Source organism: Ornithodoros turicata, chromosome 3 (genome assembly GCF_037126465.1).
Source record: "Ornithodoros turicata isolate Travis chromosome 3, ASM3712646v1, whole genome shotgun sequence".
Lineage (NCBI taxonomy): Eukaryota > Metazoa > Arthropoda > Arachnida > Ixodida > Argasidae > Ornithodoros > Ornithodoros turicata.
Window position 1 is genome coordinate 65,649,657 of NC_088203.1, and position 12,499 is coordinate 65,662,155.

The following is a 12,499-nucleotide window of genomic DNA, read 5'->3' on the forward strand; positions in this document are numbered from 1 at the left end:
CATAATTGTGAGTAGTGTGAAATTACTGAGAAATATAAGTAAAGAGTGTCAGTTACAAATCTGTCTGCTCAGCACGAGAACAATTGTGTGCCTGCTTTCGTTGGCCTAGTGAGGACTAGCATAATCAGGGGTACGCAAATTCTCCAATAGAATCCCAATACTTCTCTCTCTATCCCATACTCAATTCAGGTATGGCATCTGACAGTCCTGGCCTTTCTGGTCAGCTACAGGGGTTCCACCTGGAAACAACAGAAAGAAATGTATTTAGGCAACAAAATGCTTCAAGTTTGCAGCTTTTAACATGCTGGATAGCATTTCACTCTCCGTAATCATCATTTGCAAGCCTTAAATTTTGGCAGTGTCATTTATAAAATCCTCTACAATTTTTGAAAAGAAAACCATCTGATCACTCACTGTGGCATTTCTAAGCTATCAAAGGCCATATGAGGACAAGAAAATGTTGTTTGGTTGTTCAAATCAGGTCTGAGCTTAAAACCTGAGCGGTATCATTCGACACCTACTGCTTGATTGCGGGTTTCTGAGCCTTAAATTCTAACTGTATCACATGTTACATCACTCACTGTGGCTTTTATAAGCTACCGAAGGCTATATGAGGACAGGAAAGCTGTGTTCTGTTGTTGATATTGTATCAGAGCCTAAAACCTGAGGGGTATCATTCGTAACTGCTGCTTGACTGCAAGGTATTGAGCCCTAAATTCTAACTGTATCACATGTTAAATTACTTACTGGGGCTATTTATAAGCTATCGAAGACTATATGAGAACAGATATACATTTTTTGATTGTCCAAATTTGACCAGAGTATCATTCGGCACTGTTGCCTGTAAATCTTCCGAAATTGAACTTATTTAACGGATTTCACCACAGCTGACACAGGGCGCGAATGTTTCACTAAAAATTCAGGAGTACAAACATCAAAGAACTAAAATTACTTACCTCCATGTGGTAATTAGCATGAAACAAGAATCACAACACACACACGTCCATCAAGGACAGCGCGAAACCGACGACGAGAACAATTGAACCTCTGTATGCAATAAGCGGATAAGTCGATTTATCCCCTTTTTGCTATTTTTGCTGCAATGACATCTACATACCTGTGTGCACCTGCCAATGAAAATTTAGGACCTTATTGCGATTTGTTGGCCCACTACAGCATGGTAAAAAACAGGAAATGCATGTGTGTCAATGGGACGGACAATCAGATGAGGCCCCTTTTCTCAGTTTGGGCTTTTTCAACTTATCCCCTTATTGCATACAGAGGTTCAATTGATGTCTTCATGCGCTGACCAGGGCACTACATTCATAGCCACCGTCGCCGAGGCGTACGAACACAACGAATGATACCCCTCAGGATCTAGCGCCTCCCTCCCCCTGCTTTATGACAATAGGCGTTTTGCAGTACGTGCAGCGCAGGTAGCGGCGGCGGCCATCTTTGTTTCACTTGGCGTGTTCCATTTAATGAATTTCTCTATTTAACGAAAGAGAGCCAGCATTTACAAATTCGTTATATAGACGTACATAGGTAGAGGTATATAGAGTACAATTCAAAGAAAATTAGTTCACACACTGCTACCGTTCAGAAGAAAACCGCAATGAAAACAGAGCTGCCTTTGGCGGCAACAAATGGTATCCACAGGAGGCAAAGGTTGGCGGCATCCAATGAGACAGCACGAGAAGCACGTGCATACCTATCGTGGGCGTGTGAATTCGATCCGAACGGGTCTGATCGTGGTTTTCCGTATATGTGCGGCATGATGCGCTACTGCATTTTCTAATACCAATTCACTGAATTGTAGCCTACAGCAGTTCTCGTGAATGTTCCACTGACATTTATCTTCACGTCCGATGCGACACCAGTCCACTTTGCAACGTGCACTGTGTTTTTCACCGGGACTGCTCCATGGCGTGGCACGTGCAGCACGGACTAAAAACACCGATCCACGAGCTGAAACGACGTTCTCTGCTTAGCGTCGTTCTCTGCTTAGCGTCGAAGCAAGAAAGAGTTCGGTATAATTTTGATTGTAGCTTCGTAACAGAACCAAAGTTTTGAATTATGATAACAAGTACGAAATTAACATATCATGTAACGTAATTTGAAGTGAACTTGTTTTTGCATTTTAGTGCCCCTTTAATAGTACTATTCAGTAAACGGTGTAAGAAGAGAGTGGTGTCTGTGTCGAATCTTTGCTTGTGGTTCAGACAGGGGCCACCAGGCGCAGCACACATCTTGGCACACATCCTCTCGTTGTGACTGTGAATATGTGTGTAACGGTTCGGCATGTTTCGTGGCTGTTGCATCTGATTTGAAAAAAGTGAGTGGAGGAGAGTACCATATTGAGGAAGAAGTGCTCTGCCTCCGGTTGTCATGGCGGATACAAGCCGAGCAAGGGCAAGGTGTGATTATTTTCAAATGCCTATTAAGACATTGAACGGTTCAAGGCACGGCAGGCAATCCTTTGGAAGGACTGTATTCTGAATGCAAATGACAATGCCTGAGGATGCATTTTAAGAAGCGATGTGTTTCAGAAACATGGACAGTGGTCCACAATGGCAATGCGTTAGCCACCACTCCACAGTGAGCTGTACTCTCCAGCAATACAGTGCCTATCATCTGTCCAAACTGCCCCACACAACCTTCAAAGGCAAGGAAAGGAAACAGCTGGTGGAGTTAAAGTAGCACAGAAGTCATTTTTAACACCCAGTTTTCTTCCTATAAAAATGTTAAGTAGGCCAGTAAGATGCACCATGCGAAGTAATTTACACAACAGAGTCATAATTATCGCAGAAATTGAATTTAAAATACGCCGCAAAAAGCGACCATGCGCAACGGTGGTGAAGAGCAGTACCAGCCTGTGATCTGCCTGGAACCTCGCGCTGACGCTATAAGGAGAACGCTCGCTGATTGGCCTAGAGAAATGTTGTCTGCTACTCCGCTGTGGTCTGCTACTCGGCTGTTTGGGGTTCTGATAAAGCCTTCCTCCTTGCTCAGTAATGCTTCGGCCGCTCCTTCTATCCCCAATTCTCCGGGAGAACTGGCAAAACAGGTTTACGGCGGCAAAGGGACAAGGCGCTGACCCCCACTGACCGGCGAACCAGAATGAGTTCTCCTTATACCGTCATCGGTGACGTGGCATCATACCTCCTCATCCTCATTATAACTGGAGTGGCGAGTTAAGGGTGAACGCGCGGAGCTATGTTTATGTGAGTTTTTTTTCTGGGAAACAAATTGCACACATCAAAACCTTTCGCGCTATTCGGTATAAGACACACACACTTTCATCAGATGTCTTAATCTGAAATTTTTTTGAATGGCCCTCTGTACTCCTTTAAATCTTGTCATTGTACCTTTGAGAAGACTAGCGTCAACTGCACACATGTGTTCCATGATATAGATGTGACTGATCTGCGCAAATTGTTCCTGCACTAGCCGAGATGCAAGAAGTAGCCCTAGTGAACCAGCAAAATTGCTACCCGTTATGTTAGATCGTGTACTGTCTCCACCATATACGTAATAAACCTCTTTGCGTTTTGAAAATGACTTGTTAGTTGTGGATGTTTGCATTTGTGAAGAATGCACTGCATGTAGCATTAGAAGTGTGGGCAGTTGGGTGCATAAAAGCTTTGCAAAAACAACTCTAGTACGCATTCATGCTGAGCCAACCTTCAACCAAACTTCAGTGTACTGTGCCACTAAAAAGTAAAGATAGAACAAACAGCTATCATAGCACTGTGGAGGCCCATCTGGACCAATAGCGATGATCATCATGCCCACGCTTCTCTTACGCAAAGATCGAACATTAAGCTATCACTTGTTTCTCGGCCTTCTTCCTGAGTGGAGTCACTGAATTTAGCTCCACAGCATCATCAGCGTCTCCGGTTGTGTAATAAGCATTGTGCTAACTTTCTTGTTTCACCCTGTATGGATGGATCCATGTCAGCACAGCAATGTAAAAGAACTATGAAACTCTGACATCATGTGTCCCACATCAGCCAGGAGATAGGCAATACTAGTTACTTAGCACCACTAAAGTGTAACAAAATCGACGTTGTTGGTACAGTGCGGATATAAAAAGGAGTTGCTCCAGAGAATTATGTATTTTGAAGCCTTAGGATTTCATTAGCGCCTGTCCAATAGCAATTAAATTCCGTTTAGAGCATTGGTCAGGAGCAACGTATTGGCCATCTTCCTCAACGACATTTATCGGCACAATAGAAAAGCTCGAGCACTAATTAGACTGACTGAGAGACACTGTTTAAACATCTTTCTCTTTTTATACCATGATTCAGTGTAACAAACAAACTCATACGTACTAGTACTGTTCAGTGAGGTTCGGCAGTTGTAAATCTTGAAATTTTCTGTTGTGCCAGGAAGTGTAATGAAGCGCCCCTTTCAGATGGACAAAAGTATGAAGCCCTGTATTCCTACCAGTCTCAGGAGCCTGGAGACTTAAGCTTTGCTGCCGGCGACATTATTGAGGTACAGAAGAAGGATGGCGACTGGTGGACTGGTGCCCTCAATGGCCAGGCCGGTATATTCCCGAGCAACTATGTTAGGCCTCTAACTACTGAGGTACAGGTGAGATTGTCAAGTTTGTATCTAAATGGATATCAGATGCACTCAACATGCTATGTAAAATTTTCTGTAACAGCTTATGTCAAATTGCACAGTTGATGGCAAATGAAGTTATGAGAATTCCAACTAGGTTCAAGCTGAGGGGTGGTGTAACAATCCTAAAGATGAGGTCTATGTGTAGTATAGTGCAGTTCAAAAGTGTTTGTTGGACAGAAGGATTGGAACAAGACAGTTTATTCTGACCAAACAGCACAAAACTAGAAGTTGTTTAGTGTTTAGTTGTTCACAAATTGAGAGCCAGTGCATGTTCACTTACCTTTGTATACTGTCTCAGTAGAACAAATCTTTGTGATTAAATGTTGTTTTGTGCTTAATTTGAGTGGAATATTTTAGGTGGCACCTGTGGAAGTGAAAGAAGCCTTTCCCATTGCTCCTGAAGAGACAAATGCACCTTCAGTGCAGGAGGTATGTTCTATATCATGCTGTGGATGCCGGTGGGGGCCACAACGCACATGGGTTGGATAGGGCAGTGCGAGTAGCAAAATTTTCTAGCTCGAGTCGAGTTCGAGTAGTTGGCGTTCCATTAAATGATAGGTAATGTGTAGAAGCAGGAAGATAGATATAAAATTGTAAAAACTTTATGAAAATGACGTGCCACCTAAGAACAACATTGCTAGATGAATGTTGCAATCATAAGAAGCATAAAGAGATTTACGAGTTATTGGACAGCAAAACTAGTCTTTCTACAAGGTGCTGCTTAACTCTTTCCTTACCGCCACAAAAATGGCCATTTTTGGGTGGTTTGACAAATTTTTTATGGCTTACAGTATCACTTCAAAATATGTTGCTATATAGGACAATGTAGCCAAATGAACGTCCTATTGAATTATGTAAGTTTCATAAACAAAGCTATCCATGTATTTCGAAAATTAATTTTGGGACACAAAAAAACTTGTGCGTACAGCAGAAACCTCATGAATATAAGCCTGTATCTTGAACAAAAAATGAATCTACAAGTTCTAGGATATACAAAATCTGGCAAACTTTCTCAGAAATATCTGCACATACCAACATGCACTCTGGATCAAGAAGTTCATGAGTTGTGGAAAATAACGTCAACACCCATGTTGTTCATGTAACTGAGTGGCAGAGTTCATTGAAGGAGTAAAACAAACGAACATCGTAATTTCTGCAGAAAACAATAGTTTCATGCTCAACTTTCCTGTTGTACCACATATTGCTATTTCGCCACCCTTCTATACCTCCCGGTTAGTTTTGAGACAGGAAGAGCAGCAGTATTGCAAGTTATATACAGTCAAACGCCTTTACAACAAACGGTTTTATAACGAAAAGACCATTATAACGAACGTTTTTCGCGGTCCGGTTGAGGCGCCAATACGATTCAATGTATACTTCGGACATTTATAACGAATTTCTCTATAACGAATGTACCGAAATAAAGAAGTGATTTTGAAGTCGGTAGGGCGAAATGCACGACCTTTACAACTAAGTTCTGTAAACAAATGTCGAATTGTGAATTTTTTTAGAGTGTTCCTCATTCCGACGCGGCGTGCTCGGCGCCACCGGCGCATGCCCGCCGGTCATAAAAGGTGGGGATATAGAGCAGGTGTTCATCCTCCTGGCATTTGTCCAACCGGATGACTTGTTCACGTGGGTGGGGCGCAGTTGGGATTCGTGGACCTTGACTGTGCGACCTGCTTCTTGTGTACGTAGCTGTACGTAGCGTACAAGGTCCGACACGCGAAACAACGGTAACGCTGCGCCATCTCTTAGGCGAGAGCAGAGACTTGGGAAGTGCCTGCCCTCTGCATCCTCCTGTTGGTCAGCATCCAGGAGGTGGAGCATGGTCATCAAACGCAAGGATAGCCGCGGAAAAAATTTGTATCATCCGAAATTCGTGTCAAAAGAATGAAACCAAAATAAAAATTGAGGCAAGAAAATAGACAGTGACTGTTCATTTTACATTACTGTCAGTGAAAGAGGCCGGTCGTAACACTTCGTCTTCGTTTTTGGCCTATGCTGCCGAAATTAGCGAGATGATTCAAAAGGCCCAACACGTGCTTTCCACCCGCGAGCTACGCGCTCGTAAAGCGAGCTTCTCCTAAAGCACACAGGTGTTAGGTGAAGCCGGGGGGGGGGGGGGGGGGGAAGACTGGACAGGACAGACAGGGGACAAGAACCGACAACCACAACTCAAAACCAGCAAATGAACACTTTATTCAACATAGAGAGAGTGGAAGAAGCGATAACGAGTTCTTTAGCTGGTTTTGAGTCGTCGTCAGTTCTTGTTCCGTGTCCGTCCTGTCTAGTACCCCTCTCGCTGCTCCTGAAAACATGAAACACTCCTGAAATCATCACACTGCGTCACGGAAAAATAATGAAATATGTGGGCATTGTGTGCAGCAGACATGCATCCACAGGTGACTCCATTTATACACCAATTTAAAAGAATAATGTGCCTGGATGGCTCAAAGTATTTATGGAAGTAGTTACAGTATTTAAATACTGTCTTAATGTATTTATAGGCAGTATTTAAATACATGAAAACATGCAGTATTTTGTATTTATATTTTAATACCCAAAAAAGTGTATTTATGCCCCTCCCTGATAGTGTCCAACAAATGTGACCACTTGTCCAAATCTGCTTTAGGGACCAAGTAGTGCCGCTCATAAAACGTCTATCACCGGTGATCGACGCTCAATGGGCGCTGTAAGGAAAGGGCTAAGACATTCTCTTCTTGGACTATTCCCTGAAGAGGACTGAGGATGCTGTCCCCACTTTTCTTCCTATATTCTGCTATTGCTACTGGGTCGGCATTCAAATGCCGCACAAGGGTCATCATTGAACTTGTTGGCATCTTCAAAGTGCTGGTGGACACATTGCACAAAGCGTTTGTATTGGAAATTCTCACGAAATAGTCCTACACAAGGCTTCTAGCCCTCTTCGATGTTGTGCAGATGCACTTTCTTCACTCTTGTCAGACATCTCTGTTTTATGAATAGGGCCTGAAGTTTCCGGGAAATATTTTTTCCTACATTCAGGGAGTAAAAATCGGGTAAATAAACATGCACACTAAATTCATGCAAATTCGGGTGAAAAAACTTCCAGTATGCTAAATTCGAAGAGAAATCGGGCTCAGTTATTCAAACTAACTGTAGTGGTTTGGTACAAACGGTGATGTAACTGCATTTTTCTGCCAAACAAGTAAGTTAGTGCATTCCTACAGACATCCCAGTGAGGGCAATTTGCCGGGAAAAATCTGGTTTCACCCTGAGGCAACCTTCAATTCAGGGTGCAAATTCGGGGAAGAATCGGGTGAAACCCTAAAACTTCAGGCTCTATTTATGAACTAGTAGAACCGAAAAAGACACTCCCTCCGAAGAAACGAAACTATGAAATGCGCTCCTCCCATGTCGGATATGCTTCTGCGCGCACGATGCATTCGTAACCAGCTGTAGCCAGTTGAAGCTGGTTTTCCATTCATAGACACTACTCAGTCTGTAGCCAAGTCGAGGTTAGCCGAAGCTAATAGTAAGAACAAGATAGTGGAATTATGACAGCGATCACGGCTGAATGCGTGTTTCCAAATGGTGGAATTGTCATGACGGGTTATATCTTATATGTGATGGATTTTAATGTGGATCTAACACGAGCTCGAAACGATATCGAGTACTTGAAAGTTGACGAATCATTATTCACTCGACTCGAACTCGAAATTTCGAGTGCTCGCACAGCCCTTATAATTACTGTATTTGTTAACTCAATGCCGATCACATGCACACATCTTCAGGAAGCCCAAAGCAGGCTTGATTCTCTCTTTTTTTCCCCACACCTTCAGCACAAAACACACTTCATAGTGAAAGTGTTGCGGCATGACTAAAGGCTGCAATGTCTGAAGGCACACAGCCGAGCGGCGTGGCAACTGGTCTGCTATGGCATACTTAGGGTTCTTCGTTTTCGGGTTTTATGATTTTTCAAATTCGAGGGGTAAATATCGGGTGCTATTTACACACGAGAATTCGGGGAGAAATCGGGTGCTACGATCTCTGTTGGATATGTCATCAGGGAATTTTGGGGTGAAATGAAAGGCATATGAAACAAGCAATTGCTGTGACACAGGGACGAGAAACAAGAATCTTCATATTTCCGCTCGGAACTGGGGCAGTGAATGACTGCGGCATTCAAACACTTGCCCGAGCTCCACAAAAGCTCGTTTTGCGCTCCTGCAGAAAGGGATTATAAAAGGAGGACAAATAGATTGTCACAAATAGCTCTCTTTGCTGATATTATGATTCACGGTTTAGCTGGAACGACTGTTTCCGACGGTTTAGCTAGAACGACAAGCTGAAGGACCATAAGGATTTCAGGTAGATATCGGGTTTTACCCGAATTCTTGAAAACTTGTTCGGGGGGGGGGAACTATCGTGAAAAATCGAGTTTAACCCGAACACGAAGAACCCTAGGCATACTACGTTACCTATTCTGTGCTTATGTGTGTACTACGTAAAGTTAAAGTGATATAATGAAGTCAAAAAAATCCGTGATTTACTTACACTGAAGTTAAACTGAAATTTCGTTACATCGAAAAGGGCCACCTAGCGTGCAGAAACTGAGCACTAGACATGAGAAGGCACTTATATCATGTTTATTTTCAACTCAGTGCCGGTGTCATGAGCACGTCGCGGGCACTCAGAACTGCGCACACATTTTTCACTGTGTTAGCTTCTTCTTTTTCTTGATAAGAGGTGAAAATGGTCAGCCAAAGTCTAATGGCTTGCTACTATTCCTCATCATCTTATGCAGGGCTTCCGACGACTTCTTTCATGATGGATTCGTTCATTCTTTCAACGCAACATGAATACAGATTTTCGCCTTCAAGACTATCGTGAGCGAACTCTGGTGTATGCCATATCTGTTAACGTTTCACCTTTCTCTATCGCGTGCAAGATATTCTGCTTGTCCTCCAGCGAAAGCACTTTTCGTATAGTACTGGTCTTGTCCATCATGAAAGAACACGTGAGTGGATGAGATGACGGGAGAGAGAGACAGATCCCACCCACGTAGCGCGTACCATGTGTGCTCTGCATGGATGCACCCCTACGCCTTCGCCTGCATAAACTGAGCAATAGTCTCTCCGGTCCTTTCCTAGATGGCACCGTCGCACGCCAATGTTGTTGCTCTGCATTTTCTGGCCGCCGGCGAGGTGCATATCCTGCAAGTGCGGCTTCGTTACATTGAAATTGCTGCAAACACACTTTATTATATATAGAAGTCTCTAATACATGGATGGATTTGAGAAAAATGCCGTACTTTGTTACATCGAGAATTTTGTTATACTGAAGTTTGTTACATCAAGGTTTAACTTTATGTCATTAGCCAGCACAACGTAGTGCTGTCGTACGATGTCGATTGTAGAGTATGCTCAACTACGGCATGAAGCGTGCCCACCACTGCCAGAGCATGCTGGTGTGCATGGCAACGATCACTGTTGTGCACACTTGCTCATCCCACGTGCATGAAGCGCTTCTTGAACTCCTGACTGTACAGCTATGGATATGTAAAAAGCATCAAATTCATAAGTAAAGCCATTAAATTTCCATGATAAAAAAATTTGTTTTTTCGTGAAGCAGAATCTCAAAATACGTGAGTGTCAGCGGGAAAAAAACTGAATTCCACAGCAACTTTCCGCGGCAATGCAAATGACTAGGCCTACACAAAAAAAAAGAGTTTATTTGTCCTCTTGACTTAGAATGCACTAACTAAGTACTGTAGCTATCTTTAGGTTGCAGATAAACAAAGCAAACACAATGGAATAAGTCAGCACTAGCTGATTTACAAGTCCAGGTAGCTATTGTGCTTTAGCATCAACAGATATTTTGTATTTTAATTGCTTAGTGGGTGCCTTCTTTTTTTTACACAATGCCCTCATATTGGCTAAACGACCTTCCAGCATCAGCTGAGCTGATTGGCACAGGCAGATACTGCAAAGCAATCCATGCTAAAGCAGGCATAAGCTCTTTCATTCCAGACGAGAAGCTCATGATATCAAAATCTGGGCCACAGTGTGGTTATGTTGAAAGGAAATAAAGGGAGTTGTCACAGGCTTGCAATTCGCCTGCACTTTTAATGTACAACTGCCATCCAGCACATACAGTGTCTGATTGAGCTGCAAGTCCAAGAATGGCACTGTACTGCTCTCAGTCCTGTGTATGTGAAATGATCTGCAGAGGGTCCAAACACCTTATGCACTTGAAAAACTTCTAGGTGTCGGATCCTTCCAAGTAGCTTTCTGCCTTCTCTTCAGCTTTGTTCATTCCATCTTTTAGTTTCCTAGAAATATGGAACGCTTAGATTGCTGACACACTTTCAGTTAGCATTAAGTACCCGAAGTTCTCTTTTGCTGCAGCCTTAAAATAGCCCCACAATGGCACTGTAGGCTTTACGACTAGATATCTGTTGGCTCTCTGCAGTCTTTTCCCCAAAAACACTGATGCAACCTGTACTTTAGTTCTGTTTGTCGCGTAGGTGAGAAACCATGTGGTTGCACTGTGCTCTCACGCGTGAGGCCATCATTCCTGACAATAATGCATAGTTTGAAATAGCCTCATTGATTAGCTCAGTAAAACCAAGATCGTCGACGATGTTATATGGCTGTACTCATCACGCGTAATTGTTTCTGCACACGTTCATGTTCAGCCCTTCTTTCATTTCACAGCGAAAATTTGCACGCGCGCCTAAAAAAAGCTTGCGAGCAAAATCTCGGGCTTATGGAGTATTTGTCTTGCTATCATCTGTAACAAGAGTTAGTGCAGTTTCAAATGTCCTTGTTGGCACTTGTTGCCAACATACGGTTGCACAGTGCTGGAGTTGGAGAAACTGTCGTACTATCGTCACGTCCCACTCCTCAATTATCGCTGTCATGGCACGCGTCCATGATTCTATCATATGTTATATTTAACTACCACAAATCGAAACCGAAAAAACATGTTTGAGGCATGGGATTTGGCTGTGCATGCAGTTGCACTGTGAACAGCGGTGGTCTGACCAACGCCAACAACATTTCAATATGTAACCGGAATTTCACCGAACTGTAGGCCTAACACGAATGTGCAGAGTTCGTTGGCAGTCTACTAAAACTGCGACTGTGCTGACAGTGCATGAATTAGTGTACCGCGGTTTCGCTTTTTTTTTTTTTTTTGGCTTGGGCGGACTTTAAAATGGCAGCTGCGCACACCCATGTACTAGTCTCGGTTTCGGTTACCGAACGTGTAGCAGTGGCGACGCATTCGCAGATGAGCGTACCTCGAAAGCTCCGCGCGTCACTTTGCAGCTGTTCTACTATGCATGTTCCTCGCTGTTACTGCAACGTACAAATTCTAGCGTGCAGCCCGCAACAACATTGAAATAAGCTGCAATGATATTCGAAAGAAATCTAATATTCGAACTTTTGCAAATATTTGAAAACTTCGAATATGAAATTTTTGAATACGAATCAAATATCGAATATTCGCACACCTCTAGTTCTATTTCAGAAGCCGTAAAATAGAGTGAAATTGGGGGATATCGGGCAGAAAAGCAAATTTTTGAGTGCAACATAGAAAAACGAGTGCTTCTCAAAATTTAGGTTAACGCAAGACGTGGAACAGCCATGCTCAATGTGCCATACAGTCAAACTCCTTTACAACGAAACTCAGGGGACAGCAAAAAAAAAATCGCAGTAAAGGTATTTTCGTTAAAAAGGATGTCCATTATTGGACCTATAGGGCTCCAGCGGGACCGCAAAAAAAATTGTTGTAGTGGTATTTTCGTTAAAAAGAAGTTCGCTATAAAGGAGTTTGACTGTACTTAGTGTTCTCCAGTACTCATATTGGTGGTTAAGTT

The 12,499-nt window shown here is 43.0% G+C and overlaps 1 protein-coding gene across 11 annotated transcripts in view; it reads left to right on the top strand.

Moving 5' to 3' along the window:
• Positions 1-12,499, top strand: part of LOC135388552 (intersectin-1-like) — a 337,751-nt gene that overhangs the window by 251,872 nt on the left and 73,380 nt on the right. For 9 of the 11 annotated variants that reach the window (XM_064618160.1, XM_064618161.1, XM_064618164.1 and 6 more), the window contains 2 exons: positions 4,418-4,599; positions 4,990-5,061. In XM_064618160.1, the coding sequence (XP_064474230.1) occupies positions 4,418-4,599; positions 4,990-5,061 (254 nt within the window). Of the gene's footprint in view, positions 1-4,417; positions 4,600-4,989; positions 5,062-6,390; positions 6,521-12,499 lie in introns of those variants that run through there. The other 2 variants (XM_064618170.1, XM_064618162.1) reach the window with 2 other exon arrangements.